At 38.8% G+C, this 21361-nt stretch overlaps 1 protein-coding gene across 1 annotated transcript in view; it reads right to left on the bottom strand.

The window, feature by feature from the left end:
• LOC107082087 (electroneutral sodium bicarbonate exchanger 1-like) overlaps positions 1-18862 on the bottom strand; it is a 50408-nt gene extending 31546 nt beyond the window's left edge. The window contains exons 1-2 of the mRNA XM_015370550.1: positions 18611-18862; positions 1057-1138 (exon numbers count right to left, since the gene is read on the bottom strand). Of these exons, the coding sequence (XP_015226036.1) occupies positions 1057-1138; positions 18611-18655 (127 nt within the window). The 5' untranslated portion in view covers positions 18656-18862. The remainder of the gene's footprint in view (positions 1-1056; positions 1139-18610) is intronic.
• Positions 18863-21361: the final 2499 nt, after the last annotated feature.

Genomic DNA, 21361 nt, shown 5'->3' with positions numbered 1-21361 from the left:
AGATGAAGTTGGCTCAGTCCATAGACTGCCGGTTGGCCAGATTATCTGCTGAGCTGCTGCATTGGTGAGATCCAGTAGACTGCATAAGTTGATTCTAGTACTTCACTCAGGACCCGGAAGATAGATGTCCAGCTTGGAAAAGCACAGGTTTGCATGAAATTATCCATGATGAGCAAGCATGAAGCGAGAGTGGAGAGGAAAAAAAATCCCCTTTAGGAAGAAACCTCTGGCAGAGCCAGGCTGAACATGGCAGTCTTCTGCTGGACCGACTGAGATGTGACGGGGAATGCAGTAAAAGTCCAGGTGGATTACACTCTGATAGGGATGAGGTTAAAAAAGCACCATGGAAAATCCAGATGGAGTTTAGCTACAATAGTGGAGAAGGGGATTGAGGTGGATTGAATCGGAGCCATCTGAGTCAAAATCAGACATAGCACAACCACTGCTTGCGCTGGCTAGGTAGCAGGCTGAGTCGGGGATTTGAAGAGCTTTTAAGATGAACTCTGGATGCTGAAAGGGCTTTGTGGAGCTATGGTTCAAAGATGATTGGTTTGCGTCAGAGGCAGAGAGCATCTGATGATGAGGGCAAGAAATTTGGTTTCTTCAGTTGAACTTCGGCCTAGGCCTCATATATGCATATACATGCATGAAAAACATTCCTAAATAAACAAACTCATTGAGACTATGCTACAGGTGGAGGTGACAGATTGTTTGGCTCAAGTGCTTTCAGCTGAGTCTCAATAGGAAACAAGGATGATAAATCCTGCTTTCTGTTCTAAACAATGTGACATTACTCAACTACATATATCTCTGAGTATCAAAAAAATGTTTTAAGTCTAAGAAACTAAAAATAACATAAGTTCAAATATGGCTTTCTTTTTCTTCATGGGAAAAATTTTTTTTCATGGGCATGAACATGCTTTTATATGTATCTTTATTTATAGTCATAAAATCATATGCTGGAGGGATCAAAAAGAGAAACCAATGCAAATTGTTCTGAAAAGACAACCAGACATATACAACTGATACAATTGTCTAAATGTGTATTTTTCTCACCTTCTAGCTCCTCTTTCTCGTAATGAACATTCATCACAGAGCTGGTCCCTCCCTGGTCCACTACCACATCCTCATCAGGTCTCTGGCAGATACACACACACAGACACGCAGGCAGAAGACAGATCAGTTAACATCACAGTTCATTTTTGTTCCTGTTTTGGAGCAGATTACACCATTCTTTACAACAGGATGTCTTCAGTATACAGTGAACACTATTTTGGGTTTTCAAAATGATAACTACATTCTTGCCAGCATTCTTGAAAAATACCCTGAAAAGTCAATAATATTTTGAGTTGAATCAGAATCAATTCCCTTCTTTATCTGTGGAATATTTTAAGATTATTCAGATTACATGCAGTGACTCCATCTGCATTTAGGTCCGACCTTGGACTGGATCTTTCTAAAAAATGCAGAGCTCTTCTGATCCTAACCATTCCACTGCAGCCCTGGATGCATACTCAGGGCTGCCGTCCTGCTAGAAGGCAATGCGCCATCACTGTTTCAGATCTTTGCCAGCCTTTACCACATCTTCAAGAACTGGGGAAGCAGCGCAGTCGCCCCATATGGGGTGCGCTCAGCATGTTCTGAAAACAGCACAACTCAGCTATGTTTGAAATTTAACATTATTTTGTTGTTCTTCTTTTTTAATCACATTTGCATTTCTAATTTCCTTTTGACATTGTCTAAAAGGAAATTAGAAATGAAAAGAAACATTAAAAAAGTATGTATGAGGTATAGGTGAATACTGACTTCTCCAGCCTATAGGTCAGAATTGGTAGCTCTTCCTATGACTCAGTAACCACGAATTAGCTCTCAGCCTGTAAAAGGTTGATGATTCTAGAACAATCTCCCCATATTTAGCTGAAATCATCTTTGCATTAAACTTGAACAGCCTTGTTGACCTTCTACCAACACCATACGTCCCAATGGCATGGTGTATTCAGGGTAAATATAAATTTTTTTTAATTAAATAAAAACATTATTCAATGCATTATTTAATTTACTCTCCATTAAGCAGTTTTGTGTAACATTGTGTAGGCTGATGTCTTATAACATAAAATACACAACATACCCCTAACTTTATGGTTGTAATGTATCAGAATGTGAAAGGGTTCAAGGGTATGAATATCTTTTAAGTTATTGAAAGCCTGGAGGTTTTCTGACACGATTTGATTTAAGTCTTTCAAATAAAAGAAAGTTTGCAGATAATCCAGGATCTGAGTTTCTTGTATAGACATATATTATTAAACGTCAAGTGGCAATTAACACCAAGAGCACACAAAAAGATGCCGTCCGGAGGCATTAGGATGAGTTATTTGAGGAATGGACAGGACTCTGCTATCCAGGGTCATATAAATCAAATTACTAGAGTGCTGCATCCTTCAGTTGGACTTCTATTGGCAAACTGCTACTGGACCTTACTGCAGATGGTTTAACTATCACAGATAAAAATGCTGCAGCCTTCTCTTGATCTGTGGTGTTTGTTGTCCAATGTAATTTCATAGGTCTTATGACCAAAAGGGTATAATGTTATAAAAACTTCTAAGGGAAGTAACAGTGTAACTGCACAATGTTTTTTTATTTCTCTGCATGAATGCGTCAAAATAGTTAATGCTTAACTTCTAGTTTGAAGTGACTGCATGCATACACTGTGTGCAGAATTATTAGGCAGGTTGATTTTTGAGGATTATTTTTATTATTGGGCCACAATTGTGTCCTCAATCAACCCAAAAGACTCCTTAATATCAAAGTCTAATATTTTTGGAAGTTTATGTGTTTTTTCTGTTTTGTTTTTTAGATTTGGCCATTTTATGAGGAGGTCTGTGTGTGCAGGTAAAAATTACTGTGCAGAATTATTAGGCAATGTAATAAAAGCCAAATCTCCCATCTCGCTTGTTTATTTTCACCAGGTAAACCAATATAATAACTCAAAATTCAGAAATAAACATTTGCAGCATTCAAAAACTAAAAAACAAACAAATCAGTGACCAATATATCCACCTTTCTTCACCATGACGCTCAAAAGCCTTCCATCCATAGATTCTGTCAGTGTCTTGATCTGTTTGCGATCCACATTGTGTGCAGCAGCCACCACAGCGTCCCAGACACTGTTCAGAGAGGTGGACCATTTTCCCTTCCTGTAGATCTCACATTTCACGAAGGACCACAGTTCACCTGATCTGACCTCGATGGGGTTCAGATCAGGTAAACAGGGGGGCCATATCATTATTTTTCTCCTTTTAGACTTCTCTGGCCAGCCATGCTGTGGTGTATTTTGATGCGTGTGATGGAGCATTGTCCTGCATGAATATCATGTTTTTCTTGAATGATGGCGAATTCTTCTTGTACCACTGTTTGAAGATGTCTTCCAGAAATTGGCAGTAGGTCTGGGAGTTGATCTGGACTCCTTCATTAACCTGAAAAGGTTCCACAAGCTCATCTTTGATGATACCAGCCCATACCAGTACCCCACCTCCACCTTGCATGCGTCTGAGTCGATAAGGAACTTGCTGCCCTTTACTGATCCAGCCTGGTGCCCATCCATCTGGCCCATCAAGACTCACTCTCATTTCATCAGACCTAAACACCTTGGAGAAATCAGCCTTCAGATATTTCCTGGCCCATTCTTTGCGTTTTGTCTTGTGTCTCTTGTTCAAAGGTGGCCTTTTTTCAGCTTTCCTTACCTTGTCCAGGTCCCTGAGTATTGAGCACCTTGTGCTTCTCGGCACTCCAGACATGTTGCAGCTCTGAAATATGGCACAACTGGTGGCTAATTGCTTCCTGGCAGCTTCACGCTTGATCCTTCTCAATTCATGGGGAGTTACTTTGCGTCTTCTTTTTTTAACACGCTTCTTGCGTCCCTGTTGGCTATTTGCCAACTGCCGCACCCCTCTGAAAGACATCGGACAATTTTTGACTCTTCAGAGTCTGTCAGATCTCTTTTTTGACCCATTTGCCAAAGGAAAGGAAGTTGCCTAATAATTAGGCACACCTTATATAGGGTGTTGATGTCATTAGGCTACACCCCTTCTCATTACAGAGATGCTCACCACATGATTAACTTAAATGGTACTTGGCCTCCAAGTCTATACAGCTTGGAGTAGGACAAAATGCATGAAAAGGATCATGTGGTCGAAATACTCATTTGCCTAATAATTCTGCACACAGTGTACTGTTACAACTGTAAGAAGCAGCTAGAGCTGTTACAAATAGTCACCAAAAAAAGTAAGCAAAAATAGACCTGAATGTCAAATAGTTAATAAAGCAGTATCTTGTGGTCTTTGGCTATTCTTTGACTGCAGCTAGATCACTGAAATGGAAAGATTGCAAGTTGTACAGGTCCAGTCAAAAAACCCAGGACTGCAGGCTCACAGCAGCTCATGACTTCACAGCTGATCTGATTTTTATCCTCTAACACAGACTATATTGAGTCTTTATTGAGACTATATTGAGTATATTGAGTCTTGTGTCTCTGCATAAAATGCCCTGACATCCTCTAGTACAAAAATACATTCATCAGTTTCCTTGAAAACAATCATTCCACAGCAAAAGGTAAAAAAGAAAACTTTAAATAAGTTTATTAAGTATGTTTGGTGTTTTATTTTGTTTAGCTCTGTATGTAATTATTGGTCAAGTTCAGTAGAAGCTAACAACGTTTCTTTTTGTTACTGCATGAAAGACTTCCTTATTATTTAGACCTCATTATTTAATGTTTTATACCTCGTTAAAATGGGTGCATGCTTACAGTCAATTAATCTAAAATAGTGTCAAAACCACATGAAACATGAAATGTAGGGTTAACTGAGAATATATTTTTAACTAAATGAAAAACTTTTAAACGTGTTTAAAGTGTCTTTTGTTTAATGGAACCTTTGACTGCGTTACTGTGGCTCTGTGGGAAGAGTAATCCTCTTGCAGTCTTTGTCTTTTCTGTAATATTTGCAGCAATGCAAAACTAGGAGGAATTTTAATTCCATCCCACCATCTCATCCTGTAATGCAAAAACACCAACAGCATGAGTTGCTGAGTCGGAGTTCTTGTTGCTTGATTACGGAAAGCAATAACACCTTAAAACCTCTCAGAACCTGGCATGGATCCATTCTGGGCTCTCTAAATTACATTTTGATACTGTGTTGTCTTTTTTATACAACACAGACTTCTTCCAGCTTCTTCCTCTGTAGTTTGTTGTTTTAGGGACGTCCGATACCTCTTTACATGCCGAACTGCTTATATCCTAAATTTTTCATGGTGTGTTTAAATACACGTCTTAATTAGATTATTTTGTGGCCATACAAATGCTGGATTCATAATTTTTTTCGCTCTGAATATGTTTTTTTCTTTTGTGTTGTTTTTTTTAACAGTGTCCTGTCTGGCAATGTGGCAATAAGAATAATTGTCTTGATGCCAAAAAGAACCCAACAGATTTTACTTTCACAAGTGGAGCAGTACGGCTATCGCCATAGAGTTCTGCTCGTTTTATGCATATCAATTGCTTTAATATAATTATGCATGGAGTTTTACAGATTATATGGACACTGCAATGTAAGTAGAAAAGAAGAGGAAAAACAGAAAAACGGAGAAAAGATTAAAGAAATAGGAGATAAAAGGGAGATAATGATAAAACATTTTCAGTCTGCTTCATCACCTGCAAAGAGATATAAAAAGAACAGCACAACCAACAGACATGGTACGAGACATACAATAAAGTAACACCTAGATACTATCGCTGAAGTAGTATTATTTAATCTGACATGTACTCTGTGTTACCTGAAGATAAGAATCTTACTCTGAATATGTTTGAATCCATTCAAGGGATTTTGTTCATGTAAACATAGCTATTGTTGTTAGCACTGTTGCCTGGTTCTAGTCCTGGTTTTAAATCCCTGTCTAAGGTTTTTTTCTGCATTACAGGAGAAATTGGCTCTGTGAGAGCCACCAAAGGTCTGAAAAAGGAAATGGCTAGAAAGAAAACTTTGTAATTAGCTATGTTTTTTTTATTTTGAATATTATTTCCAGCTATGGTGATTTGTTGGCTTGAGCGATTCCCGTAGGTTTACAAACTGTTGTTTATAGAAACGACGTTGTTCTTGATTTTTGTGTGGGGTCCGCCTGTGGGGTTCATCAATATTCCATCAGGTGTTTGTTATCCTGAATTGGATGGCTTCATTTACTTTGGCCCCCTTTGTACATTTTTGGAATACTTTTCCATGGAATTTTTAACTATTTCTCTGTATTTAAATGCTAAATATTTATTGATTCCTTTCTGGTTCCCAATACTGTCAAGATGTCGCTGGCAGAAACAGCTTTCCTTTTAGAAATATTGATATGCGAAAACATGGCAGGATCCTCAATGTTAATTTGTGCATATAGTATATTATAGATCTATATATGTTAATCAAAAGATTTTTGTTTTGCTTTTGAACATTCTTGCTAACACAAACACATATTATTTGTAAAATGTAAAAGAAAAAAAAAAGATTAAAGCTCCCAGGAACTCCACCTAATTTGCACTTTCCATCTGGAGCTGCTTTTCTGCTTTCTTTCTCATACTCAAAGCACCATATAAGTACATGGGGATTTCATTTTCGTTCCATAATTGAGCATCAGTATCCCAAGAGAGTTATTCCTTTTAAAGAATAAAGTTACTTAATTAGAAATGCATACTTCTGGCCAAACTGATTCTGATTTGTGGTTTTGTGCAGATGATGAAAGTGTAACAGCAGAAGAAGAATTACAGCTCTGGACAGTGTAATAAATTTGAACTAATTCTACTTCAACGTGGTGTGCATGCATCAAAATACAGACAGTACAGCAGTAAATCCTTTGGGAAAGTATTACCACACAAGCCCTCCTGCACAATAAAAAATTTTTTCTGTGATGTAATAAAGTCTTGGAAGTTATTTCAGATGTTGGACCTTTGCCATGATCTCATTCTTCAGTAATGTTTTGAGTTTAGGTTTTCTGCCTTCTATTTAGTTTTTTTCAGTGTTAGGCTATTTTGGAGTATTTCAGATAAAGCACCCAAAGCAGGATTAGAGATTCTTTGAGGTTAAACACTGTTAGAACTGCCACTGAGCCCTTTATATCATAGAGGAGGAATTTTGGGCCCCTCTGATTGCAGTTATTTCAATCAGCCCATTGGAGGATTTTCAAGCAAGGATGGCTGGTTTGAGGTCATGCAACAAGTGTCAGATATTTTCCTTTAGCATTTCCCACAAGACACCATTCATAGTTGCATCAGTTATGACAAGTTGTCCAGGTCTTGAAGCAGCAAAGCAGCCTAGACCATCCCATTACCACCACCATATTTGACTGATGCTGCGAGTATAATATCAGTTAAATCAAGATTCGAAACTTCCAAAATGATTTCCCAAGCATATACAGTATATTATATCTGTATTTGTGGGCTTTTTTTGAGCAAAGTACACGTTTTGTTATCGTCGGTGTGCGTTGATTTGTTCTGCACCAAGGCCTTGGAGTATTATTTATGTCAAAATGTAATTGTCTTTCTTTTATATCTAAAGGTCAGCAGACGATCATGAGTTCCTCAAGGAGTCAAATAGTTATGAGCTTAATAATGGTAAAACATGGCTTTGATTTAACTATTAAGCATCCAGCATTCCGGGTTGGGTCCTGCACAGGTCGCTACACCAAGGGCAGCTAAATTCAAGGTGACAAGTGAAGAAAATTCAGCCAATCAATCAATACCGGTAGCTTTATAAGGAGAAAAACTTGACATTGTTGATGAAGAGGACTGATTGGTGATAAATGAAACTGTTTGTAATATTATTTTAGTACATTTCTAGCTAATCTTTCCTTTTAATGAAGCACCATGATTATTTGGAAAGGAACACATCTGCCCCTCAGGTTACAATGCAAAAAAAGAATTCCGGGAATGTCTAAAATGTGACAAGGCAGAGATGCAAAAACAGTGCAGCAACTATCTTGCAATAAATCTTTTCTTTATATGTTATCTATGGGAAAGATTTAAACTTTAAACCTAGATTAAGGAAAAAAATTTCTGACTTTGTAGTTTTACCAACTAGTCAAAACTCTCTCTACTCTAAAGTTGTAATCCAGATCCTGTCTCAAAAACATGGTACGTTATCTGCAGCTGTGCTGGTAAATATGGGTTCTGTGTAATGTATTTTCAAATAAGCTGGAGGCATTAGAACCAGAGCCATACCAAATTATACAGGCACTCTGCAAGAGAGAGCAGATAAAAACACAACTCTAAAAGCTTTATCCCTCAGTGAGTGGCAGACTGTTCGATGAGATCAATTTGGATTGATCTGGTCTAAAAACAAACCAGAGAGGCGGGGACATGACATGCTATAAAAATATCCAACATAAATTCATGCTCAAGTTTTGCACTGATATGTCATGAAAGAAAGACTTTCCATCAATTCATAGTATGTAAAGTGTGTAATTTTTAAAAAGAGCTGTATTTAACTGCAGATATTAGTTATGTTATACTGGTCACAGCTCAGTAATAGCACCTTTATATTGGCACAGCCGTGCAGTTGAGTGTCTTTTTAACAGGTTATTGGTTCCCTGTCATTCACATCCCACCTCCCTTGTGTCACATTAAGTGCTTAAGCTAATTAACAGCCTACATTGCACTTCTAAGTTTTTGTTTTTGTGCTGCTGAGCACATCTGTGAACCCTTAAAGCTTGCAGGGAAAACGATCTGTGTGTTGCCCCCCAGTTCCATAACCTGGCAACCATTTATTTTCTCTCTTGTCCTCCAGCTAGGTATCAGGAACAGCTTTTGGATAAGGTTTATGACTCATACAGATTAGTGCCTCTGCAGCACAGAACTCCCCCAGTGCTAGACCCAAAATGTCTGCATGTCCTTGAGGTTCTGCCCTTTATGGAGATAACCAGCTGTGGCACATGTAGACAGGAGCAGCTTGCTTATTACGTGCTATACAGAGGAATTAAAGAATTAAAGATGAACTCAAATTGTTTAAACGTAAGAAAAGGGCATTCTCATAAAAAGCTAAAATATTTTCCAAGATCTTACCAGTAAATCACATGCAAATTTTGATAGGTGTTGCCCTCCAGATGTTTTTAAACCACCAGCTCCTTGGTTTTTGTAGTCTTTTTTGAATATTATTCAGCTTTTATTGGTCTTAATTAGAATATTGTGATTAAAGAAAGGAATTTAACAATTTTATTTAGACAAGTGCAAATGTTCTGTAAAGTTTTAATTTATCCTTTAAATATAATGGACCAGAGGTCACGCATTAGTGGACCACAGTCCGGATCCAAACCCACCTGCTGCCTAAAACGGACCCAACCGGATATAAAACATTTATAAATTACTGCTTGTTATCCGACGGCAGTGTCTACTTCATTTGCGCCGCTTCTCCTCTTAACATGGTAAAGCCCTCCGGAGCATCCGGGGCCGGGCTACACGTGATACAAATTAGCCAATGAGCTGTGTCAGTCTGGGTTGCTGCTGCAAGCTACTTTTAGACACAGCAGGCAAACCTGCGGCAAGCCAGGTGGTGGGAAAGAAGGAGAAGACAATGAGAAAAAGAAAACAGAGAAAGTGCTGGAAGAAACGCAGTGAATTACTGAAAGAAAAGTTAAATGGTGTGCTCAAAGATGATCCTGCAAATTTTGAGCATGTTTGGCTCAACCTGCTGCTGTGAAGCAGGATTCTCCACCATGAACATAATCAAAAATAAATATTTATCCAGGCTCACGAATGAGCACCTTGATATTGGCTTGAGAATGGCTTTGTCACCATTCAAACCAAGTTTTAAAAGCCTTGCAGGGCAGCCTAAAACCCACTTCTCTCATTAAACCATAAAAAATAAAGACAAAAACAAACGGTCAGTTTAGGTGTTTTATTAAATATGTGAATCAGGAAATTGTCTATGTACAAATGATTTTTGTTCTCTACTTTAAAAAACGCTTTAGATTTTAAAATGGAAAAATTTTCTATTTTTTTCTATTTTTTATTATAAAAGTCAATGTATAACATGGATGCATAAACACCTCATTGTATTTCAGTGTTAAGCTCTGTTTACAGTAACGGATTATAATTAAAAATGTCTGCGGACCTTTACTGGTTGTTGTTTACTGGTCGCTGATTTTTAACTGTAATGTTGTACACTTTGGAGGATTGACCATAATAAACAAACCTTTCATTTCAATTAATCAATATCAGATTTAGGAATACATTATTCCTGTAAACTGTGTATCTCTTTATCATGCATTCCCATTTCAGTAAGTTGTTTGAGGTCTAATTTTCTTGCTTTGCAAATCTGTGCAACATTAAAAACACAATCTATTATGGATTTTTTGGGGATTTTGTTTTCCAAAAGCCTAACACAAAGGAGTGCACAAACTGGAAAGAAAATGTTCCATCATTTCCATCGGTTCTCCTCAAATAAATACTGGAAAAGTATTGAGTGCATTTGGATAAGTCCGCTTTATTCTACAATCGCATCTCTGTTCCTCCGTCATTCTTCCCAAGGACAAATGCAGCTGTTCCACAAAGGCCACAGATTTTTCTGAGAACATTATAGATTAATTTTCTGTGATAAATCTGTGGAGAACTTTAAAGAAGGGTTGGGTTGTGAAAAAATTTACCAAGCTTTGGACATATAACAGTGAGCTGGTTATCATGTGATGATGAAACATTTGAAAACCCAACAACAGGAACACCTAAATTGCCAGGCTGGGCAAGGAAACCATTTTCAGAGGAGTAGTAAAAAAATACACACAGAACGTCTGGAGGAGCTGCAGAGATTCATAGTTCTGGTTGGAGAATCTTTTAGCAGGACAACTGTAAGTTGGGCACCCCATAAACCTGTCTGTTAGAGAAGAGTGGCAAGAAGAAGGCCATCGTGGAAGGAGAAGAAACATGTGAAAACAGTGTTCAGGTTAGATGAGGCCCAAAAGGAATGCAAAACTATTCAGGAGGTGGAAAAAACTAGCACTGCATCATGCAGAACACACTATCATGGCCCCATGGACATCAGACATAGACAGTTGTCAGAGTTGATTGCTGATTAAAGCTAAATAAGGGACAGTCCTCTAAGAAACCTGACCAATGTTGTAAAAGACTCCAGATTGGGGATAGAGTTACAAATCTGAGCAGAACAATGATCTAAAACATCCAGACAGTGCTACATGAGAATGGTTCAGATAAAAAGATCTATGGCTGTTAGAAATGAGCCCTTCAAAGCAGAGACATTGATATAAATGAGAAACTGTAATAGGATTTGAAAATTTGAATAAAAACATTTAGTTTGTTAATTTAACATGCCAAAATGTGAATATTTTTGCATAAATGAAAACTAACGCAAAGCTAACTTATTTTTGCTTGCTGCATCTTTAGTGCCACAACAATAACTCAGCATCTTCTGATGTCTCAGCATGTGGGAGCCAAAAATAGAGCAGTGGCATCAATCACCAAGAGATTCAACATGTATTTTCAAGTAAAGCAAAAGTCCCTAAAAATATGCTGGATTCCCAGACTGGTAATGAAAACTAAAGTCACACAGTGGCCTATTTAGATTCGGAAAATCTCCCTTTCATCCAAAAATTGATTTTGACTGAAGTTCTGAGAATTAATCAAAAACCTGTTTCTTTTGACTTTATCTTTTTATTGTTATTGTTAGCTAATTTTCTTAACCTAACTTCTTGAAATCTCGTATTTGAAAAAAAAAATTATATTTTTTAAAATACAGAGTGCAGCTGCACAGTAAAACACATTCAAATAGTTAAGCAGCAATGAGTCCCTGTGTCCCAGATTAAGTGGAGCAATCAATGTGCTATATAAAACATCCATGTAAGAATGCTCTGTTAGAGCATGCAGGGTAAGCTGCAAAAAACTTTATTGTACTGAACAATTAATTCTTCTTTGTCTATTCACAATTTCAAAATGTTGATACGAAAAATAGATTTTGTTTTTTAGGTGTTAAGACATTTTTACTGTTTGGTTGTTTATTTGAGGTTTCTCAAGTTTGAAAGCATGACCTTCGCCTATCTGTACAAAGGTTTTATCATTGCTTTGCCTATCTATGCCTTCTACAAAACCTCATTTCATTTTAATTTTATTATTTAAAGTGCAGCTGTGATAAAGGTAAGCAGCAGTGATAATGTAAACATATGACTGTATGTTAGTTACAATTCAAACATTCAGTTTTTTTTTGTTTTTTTTTTATCCAATTTTATACAACATTCAGAGGTTTAATGGCAGTGGGAAATAAACTGTTCTGGAATCTGCTGGACCTGCATCGGATGCTTCCAAGTCTCTTTCCAGAGGGCAGCACGGAGAACAGTCCATGTTCGGGCTCGGGACACCTAGCGCTGGGATGAAATGTCTTTTATGGAGGGAAGAGGAGCCCCGATGATCTTCTCTGCTGTTCTCACCACTCTCCTCACTTTCTTCCAGTCTGAGACGCTCCAGCCTCCACACCACACAGTGAGACAGCTGGTCAGAACACTCTCTACGGTGCTTCTTTAGAAAGGTGGGGAGGATGGGTGGGGGCAGGTGGGCTCTCCTCATTCTCCGCAAGAAGTATATGCGCTTTTGTGTCTCTTTGATCAGTGAGGTGGTGTTAACAGTCCAGGTGAGGGTGTCTGTGATGTGCACCCCCAGGAATTTGGTGCTGCTGACCATCTCTACAGCTGAGCTGTTGATGACCAGTGAAGTGGTTAGTGCCAGTTCTTCCTGAAGTCAACGATGATCTCCTTCGTCTTCTCCACATTCAGGATCAGCTGCTCCACCTCCTCTCTGTAGTCCAGGACTTTATTTATTGTCTCTGATGAAGCCCACCACTGTGGTGTCGTCTGCAAATTTCACAATGTGATTGGTGGTGAACCTTGGGACGCAGTCATGTGTCATAAGGGTGAACAACAGGGGGCTCAGGAAGCAGCCCTGAGTGGAGCCTGTGCTTAGGATGATGACATCAGAGGAGTACTGTCCAACCAGGACTGACTGAGCTTTGTCTGTGAGGAAGTCTAGCAGCCAATTGCAGAGAGGTGTATTGAATCCCAGCTGTTCCAGTTTGCCCATCAGATGCTGTGGGATGATGGTGTTGAAAGCTGAACCGAAGTCCAGGAACAGCATCCGCACGTGGGTGTTCTTCTCCTCCAGGTATGCCAGGCCCAGGTGAAGAGCAGCACAGATGGCATCCGCAGTGGAGTGGTTCCGTCGGTAGGCGAACTGGAACGGGTCGAATGTTGCAGTTGACTGGAGATGATGTGTTTTTTAACCAGCCTTTCGAAGCACTTCATCATGATTGGAGTCAGTGCGACAGGCCGGAAATCATTAAATGAGGTGACCTGAGGCTTCTTTAGGACCAGAAGGATGGTGGCAGACTTGAAGCCTGCTGGCACTATGGATCGGTCCAGCAAGGTGTTAAAAATTTCTTTGAGGACACCAGCCAGCTGATCTGCACACTCATTGTACACCCAACCCAGGTATGTTATCAGGGCCTTGGGTCTTCCTTGGGTTGACTCTCCTCAGAGTTTTCCTCACTTCAGCTACGTCCAGGTTTAGTGCCTCCTCCCCCTGGTGTGGAACAGCTTTCACTGCCACTCCATAGTCTTGTGACCAGATGAACGGTTTGTCCTTCCCCAACAACTGAAACAGGGAGCTGCAATACAGAGAAACCCTCTTACAAACCTTCTATAATAAAATGCCAATCCAAAGACCCCCTGCCGTTGTCTCTAATCCAAGGGAGTGGACCACAGACTATTTGTCCGCACCTCATTAATCACAATCCCTTTGCTACCTGTACTGAGGCCAAGGAAGATTAGCTCTCTTGTCAAGAATCTTCATTTGTCAGGATGCAAGTCCTTTACTTTTAATATTGTACTTTCCAGCAATGCAGTGTTACCAAAGATTAATCAAAAGTCTCTTAATCCAGAATGTCATCCAAGAACACCAGACATTATGTGAGTGGAACCCTCACCAATCAAACTCCATCCACCCACTCCATCAAACGTTCCCTTCTTTGGCACCATAACCACAGGTGATGCCTGCGGACTCTCCAAAGGCTCTATAACTCCTGGATGCTGCATTTTCTCCAGCACCTTATCTGCTGCAACTTGTCAACCTATGGAAAGGAGACGTATTGGCTTGGCTGACCCGGTATCATTGTAGTTCTAACCAGTTGACCTACATCGCAGCTCCTCTTTGTCACATGGGTAGTGGTTCTGGAATTTCTTCAGTATTTCTCAAAGTAACCCCTACCGATTTTCACCTGCAGCACCTTCATTCTTTTTTCATGGCTTTAAAAATGGATCAACTGAGTCTGAGTCACTAAAATGGCAAAGGTCTGAAATTTAAGTTTTTCAAACCACAGCAATCTAGGGTTCTTTCAGCCCCTTGTACAGATCCAAATTTGCTAGCAGCTGAAAGGGGAGTACAGTGTCTAAGAGTGGGCGACCACAGTTACAGGTCACATGAAATTAGCAATTGTTTCTAACCTGAAACAAGAAAGGTTTTGTCTGATTTGATCTGAATTAATTTTTTGAAAGTACAGTAAGAAGCTGAATTTTGTTACATATTTTGCGAGTTGGCAATTCTTTTGATTTTTCATATGTTGTACTGAAATGTTTTTTATAAACAATCCAGTTGTTTGGACAACTACTGTATCAACCACTTTTCAGTATCATATGTATGTTTAATCAGCTAATCTTCATCAAAAAACCTACACATTTCTTTTCCATGCTGAACCACTAGCTCCATTCCTGAAGCATCCTGAATTGACAGCAGTGACACAGATCCTGATTCTAATTACTGGACTTCTCACTTCCTGAACAGGGTTTGCATCTGACAGCCAAGACTGGCACTTAGTAACATGTCTTCAGATGGCTGCTGACCCCCACATTGCACGTTTCCAATCTAGAGACACAAGAGACATATCTTCCCTCAGAGGAGGGCTGAACATAAATGGATGAAAACACAAGGTGATGGAATAAGCAAAGGCAGGAAAGGAAAAAATGGAGAAGACAGAATAGGAGGGGTGGTTGTTTTGACTGCCTCAGCCCATGGGTAGCATGAGTCATCTCATTCAGCTCCGCACATACAAGACTGTTTCTAATTGTTTTCTTTCTACAAATATTAGAAGGCTCATACATGTGAAAAAAATTATATTTTCCTATAATCAAAACAATATACAATAATTGATATGTATGACCAATTTGAGTAAATTAAACAGTCATCCATGATGATGTGTACAGATTTTAACTCAGACTGCACAAAGATCAGGAGTCAACTGAAGCCTGAACATCACAGCACTAAGAAATTGAGGGAAAAAAAGGAAAACAGAACTTTAGAATAGTTATCGATGCTTATTAAGCCAGAAATAGATACAACCCCCACCGCCATCTATAAAGCGATTCTGTACAAACAGAGGAAATTTAAGGTCATTGTTACCCTCAGCATGTGTGCTCCTTTGACAGAGTTCACTTCAATATCAAGGCGTTTATTGTGTGAAGCCTGAAAGAACTCAGTGTAACTATTTTTTTATATAACAGCATCACATGCATCACATAACTGCCTACTGTTAAACTTGCAATTACACTAGTCGAAAGTGGAAACAATGGCGTGCATGACAGAGCTGTGACTTATTTTTCTCCAGAAAAAACTCAGCAGTATTTAAGTTTGTTTAGCATCAAATGGACAAGCCAGGAAACAGATTAATTAAATGCTTTGTAATAGGACCAAAATAGATCATAATTGGTTTTAAATAAAAACTGTTTTCATTAATTTTTAAAGCTGGGATGCATTTCATTTTAATTTAAGAACAATCTCCCATCTGTTGATCATCATGTGGTTCAATATCATAGCTCTCTCAATTTTTTCCTGGATCTACTCCATAACAAATTATTAATATGGATGTGGAACAAATATAATCGAACTTCACATGAAGCTGGGCTACATAAAGTGTTGCAACGCCAATGAAAACCTCAGATTTGATCCTTTACCTACCAGAACTAGGTTTATCCAGGTTGTGTTTAATACTTTTACTAGACTATAGTACAGCTGCATTATAAAAACTTTGTTTGGATGCCTCTGAGTTGAATTTAAAACTATCTTTTTTTAGAAACAACCACCACGCTTGAGATAGTATTATGTAAATAGGAACAACTTTTTTGAAACCTTTGGTTATCTTAGTTTTTGAAAATGTGTAATTCCCATTTTTCATGTGTAACATGCTTTGATAAAGCTTGTCATCTTATAGTTTTATAGCTGATTTTTCTCTTGTGAAGCCTGCTTTCTGGCAACAAGAGCCTACTAAGTCAACACTAGTACATGGATTCTGGTTTGAAGAGAAAGAACAAGCAAGAGACCACATGTTGAAAATTTCCTAAACTGGATCAGACTCAGGCTGTTCAACGTACAAGTTCACATGGTAGCTGTTCTTTTACTTGGTAGCTGAAGGATATGATACAGTTTTTTTGTGTGAAAATCTTAGTTCTTAATTTTAGAAGTTACTAAATCCAAACAGATTTTAAGTGGTTCTTTGTGGGGTGAATATTAATTAGAGTAATATATAATATAGAAATATATAATTCTACATTTCTTTTTTGTTTTTTGTTTTTGTTAATTAGGAGAGTATGAATGAATATTAAAATAATAAGCCTGGCGTAATCATGCAAAAAAGTGATGCATATCAGCTGTACAATGCTTGACCAACACCAACCATTGCTGGTTAACATCAAACTCTCTCATTAAATTACCTCTGTAGAAATAGGGCATAAGAACAGGTCAGCTGGAACTCACCTAAAGCTGATCTTTCCCGATTGGTTGAAGATTCTTGTTAGACACATGATGTATTTCCATTCTCCAATCTGAGGATCACTTACTATTTATGGTTTCTTGCTTAAAAATATTATAATATTATACATCTTATCTGACTGAGGCTGTACTAGACAATTTTCCTTTCAAGAAGGAACACAGTTATAACTGTTAATTTAAAAAGGACTGTGTTCTTGCTACATTTTATAAGATATTTTTAACACTTTAAACTTTTTTTAACCACCTGACACACAAATCTTATAGTATTCTGCAGACATTTTTTATGTTGCTCTATCACTTATGCCCTGCAGGCTGCAGGTTTTCAAAACTTAAATTTGTAAATTGGGGAGTGCAAAATAAAAAAAAAGTTTGCACTGTAGCTTAGATTTATCTGGAAATACGTCAAAGGCTTGACAAAACTAAGATTACTTCTGTTTGCCTCATTTCCATATTATTAAGTGATATAATTATTATTTTCTAGCTTGTGTCTAATTTGGAACCTGACAACCATTTCACCTGTATTTGATAGATTCTCATTTTAAACTATATGTTGGGTAAATATGAAACAGTTTGTCCATCCTAACACAAGCTTTATACAATAGTTTTCTACAATTTTGATCCAGTCCTCCTAAATTCTAAATTATATATCTGATTATTTTGGCATGCAAAAAATATTAATGATTTTGTAATCCTACAGCTGGAAAAATGACATTTTTTGTTTGCTTTTAATGTCAGTCAGAAAAAAGTTATAAACCACTTTATGTGCTGCATGTTAATATCTGGATTCAGCTGTTAATGTGATACTTTTCATAACATATGTATCAGTGCAGGGCTTTTTTGTTTTACTGCCATGCAGTGTTCTTTGTCAGCTATTCTGAGAGAATCTGTTAATCTGATATTATCTTCTGACCATTGCTTATCATTAACTGTTTATTGCAAATACACTCACTAAACAGTCCAGGTGTTCCAGTTGGACAACCTTTCACGCATGACAACAAGGTCATATAACTTGCTTCAAGGGAGAAACCCAGAGGCTATTTCCCATTTTTGTTTGAAAGCAGTCTATTGATATCTGAGACTCTCCAGTTCAGTTCTGGTTCTTCTCAATCGGTTTCCTGCACACAGGCAGGATGTTACCATGAATCACCCTGATAACACGACTGGAAAGGTATTGCCTGCAACAAGTCCATTAAGCTATGCAGTAGAAGTTGAAGGAGACCTCAAATGGCACTGAATGTGCCATTTGAGGTCTCTCCAGTTTTCTCCAGTATAAAGCAAACGCTTTCTGTCAAGGTCATTTGGGTGCAATACTGAGTAAATAAAAATATTTTTAAAACGCAGTTTTTCTTTTACACAACACGTGACCCCTGGGGAAAGCAGTTGACTTGTTAATGCCTATAGAGCGGGCTCTGTGGAAATCCATCCACCCCTAATCAATAACCCGCTGCGCTCTCCTAATAATGTAACCATGACGCATCTTTCGTCCGAAGGGTGCGCGTTCATTTCTGCCTGATCTGATGTCCGCCTGTGCAATGCAACGTGAAGGGATTTCAGAATTAAAACACCTAACAAAATAAATATATCAACAATCACCGTTATAGCTCAACACTTTAGTCCTCCTGGACATGGCGCGTCTCAAAGTTAGTGCAGGGAAACCAAAAAAATGCTAAAATGTGAAAACTCTCCACACCTGAGTTTGTTTTTGCTCCGATCAGTTCCAGCGATCGGGTGACGCACCTGCCCTTAGCGCTGCACTTTATGAATCAGAATCCACTTTACCTGGTAACAAAGTAAACTCTGCGGGTCGTCCCCGGACGCGCTCATGGCTCCTGGTGTGACCCTTTCTGCATCCACTGGGTGCAAAGATGAGACTTTACTGAGTCAGGCTGCTTCTGACCGCCGTCTTCACTGGATGCGGTCACGGCTTGGATGCGGCGACTTCTTTTGTCGTCCCACACATGTTGACAGATGACATATCTTTCAGATGACGAGATAAAATGATTGTTTTAGCCGCTTCTGTTAAGGTGCCGCGCCTCCAACTTCCCTCCCCTCTTGTCCTGCCTAACAGAGCAGGATGCAGACAGCATCACTGCGCCCTGAGCCAATCAGAGCGCAGAGGCACACAACAGGCTGACGCACTGCTGCTAACCAGTGAAGCCAATACGTCTATACAGCAGCTTCATCGTACACAGTGTTCACTTTAAAAGCTTCAGGGATTCCTCTGCCATATGCACTGGTCATAAGTTCCAGACACCGTTTGAAAGGAGTTTGTATTATGCAGAAATCTGTGGAAACTACAAATAATGCAGATAATTATCGATTTGTACAGAAAACCTTTTGGAATTAATTCCTTGCCACATATGCACAGCACTTAGAGGTATAAGTTCCCAGCAAAGTTTCTTACTTTTCCTTTGTTTTTACACTCAAATGTTTGAAATTATACATTTTGATAACAGTCAAAGGCAACCCGAGCTTATACAAAATATGCTTTTTAAAATATTGGTTTTATTTATGGAGAAGAGAACAGCTATCCAAACCAGAATTACCCTGTACATAACTTGAATTGTACCTTAAAACAAATAACCGAGAAACAAAGAATTGTATATCTATGAGTTAATCGATTGTTACAAAACCAAGGCTTTATCTTCCTGAGTTGCCAGACTACATGTTGAGGAGGATATAAAAAATCCTTGCAATCCTTCCTCAGTCAAAATCTGTGTTTATACTTTAGAGGAAAGAAGAATGATATCAATCTTAAAGTTCCAAGGTTAACATTTTTTTAACCAAACTATTTTTTGATCCACAATAGGCAAGATAAGGCAAGTGAATTTGTATAGCACATTCAGTTATAAAAAATTCAAAGTGCTGTATATTAAAAAAACGTAATGCAAAAACAGAGAAAAGCACATTGTAAGGCATAGAGGTAATTAACTAATTAAGCTTTGAAGCAATCTAACTGTATGATCCGGTTGAATTGTGTCATGATCTGCTCTGATTGCTGAACTTAATTCTTCACTTCATCAACTTATGTTCCTCAACTTATCCACCTGCGTCTGTTGCTTTATATTCGGCTCAGCCCAGCTATGGGGGCAAGACCATTGTATGATGTATGTTTGTTTCGTTAGTTTTAGTTATTCCAAGGTTTGTGTCCCCGTCCCTGGAGGCCAGCGGGTTAAGAGGGTTTTAGTGTTTGTCTTGTCACCTCTTGATTGTGTCTTGGCTCTTACCTGCTAAGCGCTCTCTGTTCCCGTTTTGGCTCTGCGGGGGCGGGGGGAAGCTAGTTTAAAGTCCCGTAATCCTGGCTCCTAGGTGGAGTACAGTTAAAAGTTCTGCAGTTATCCCGGTACCATGTCTTGTCTATGTCCCTTAACCACTTAGCCCGCCTGTCTATATCTGTGCATGTCTTTCTGAGCAATGCTGCTAGACTCGTGGAACTATGAACCTACCTTCAAGCTCTGTGGATTCCTGGAACCCTGTATCTGTCTGTTCCTGTGTGAATCAGAACCCCTGACTGGGCTGTGGACCCCTGGATTCCAGAACTGTCCTGTCTGATCTGTTTCCCTGACCAGGATTGAATTCCTGCCTGCTCACTGAGGTTGCTGCATCAGGGACACTCTGGGCAGCTCTGCACTGCAGCTTGTTTGGCAGTCCATCGGCTGGATCCTGCCTTCCTTGGAGAAGATGGACTGAACTGGTAAACCTGAGTGTCAGTGATAGCTTTGTTCCCCACCTCCTCCATGCAGCCTCTGCGATCCGCAAATCCACAGTCCGCACTTATTATGTTTTGTATTAATAAACATTTTGAACTTTCCCACTGTCTGTCTAGCAACGAATACTGAGTCCATCTGTCCATGTTTTTTGACAGATTTTCTCTGTAAAGTGCCTTTTGATGACATGTGGTGCGAGTTGGAGCTATAGAAATAAATGGAATTTAATTATTTATAGATGTTTACATTTTTTTTCTAAAGTTGATTCTCAGAGAGATGGGAAGTCATTGTAAGCTCTTGAGAACTGGGGTGACATGCTCCACTTTCTTAGCATTAGTGAGAACATTGGCAGCCGCATTCAGATCAACTATAGCTGTCAAATATTTTAGGCAGACCCCTTAAAGGTATAGTGGAGGATGATCTTTTTCAGGGTGGATCATCAAAATAAGTGGTCCTCCTAATTGTCAATCATTCTGGTGATGTGTTCATGTAAGGCCGCCCTACGTGCTCGTCCCCATTTTCACTTACCGGTGGTGAGTCTGACATAGTGGAAAAACTGCGAATCTTCTTTTGTAAGTAAGCTTTTATAAGTGATGAAAACAGCAACTTTTAAACAGAGCGTGCATGAGGAGAAATGGGCTTGTGCATGCTCTTGCAAGAGTTAAATAGTCGTTCCCTATTAGGAGTGGGTACAGGGATGTGCATGTGCATTATTGTTTTTTAATTGGAGAGGGCGGGTCTTTTAAAAGATTTGTGAAAATCCTCCACTATACCTTTAAGACGTAGTAAGACAGTAGCGTAGTTTGTAATCATAAGAATGTAA

The sequence above is a fragment of the Cyprinodon variegatus genome, unplaced genomic scaffold, assembly GCF_000732505.1.
Source record: "Cyprinodon variegatus isolate N-32 unplaced genomic scaffold, C_variegatus-1.0 Scaffold47, whole genome shotgun sequence".
Classification (NCBI taxonomy): domain Eukaryota; kingdom Metazoa; phylum Chordata; class Actinopteri; order Cyprinodontiformes; family Cyprinodontidae; genus Cyprinodon; species Cyprinodon variegatus.
Note: the sequence above shows the minus strand (reverse complement) of the source record. Positions and strands in the feature narration are given on the sequence as shown.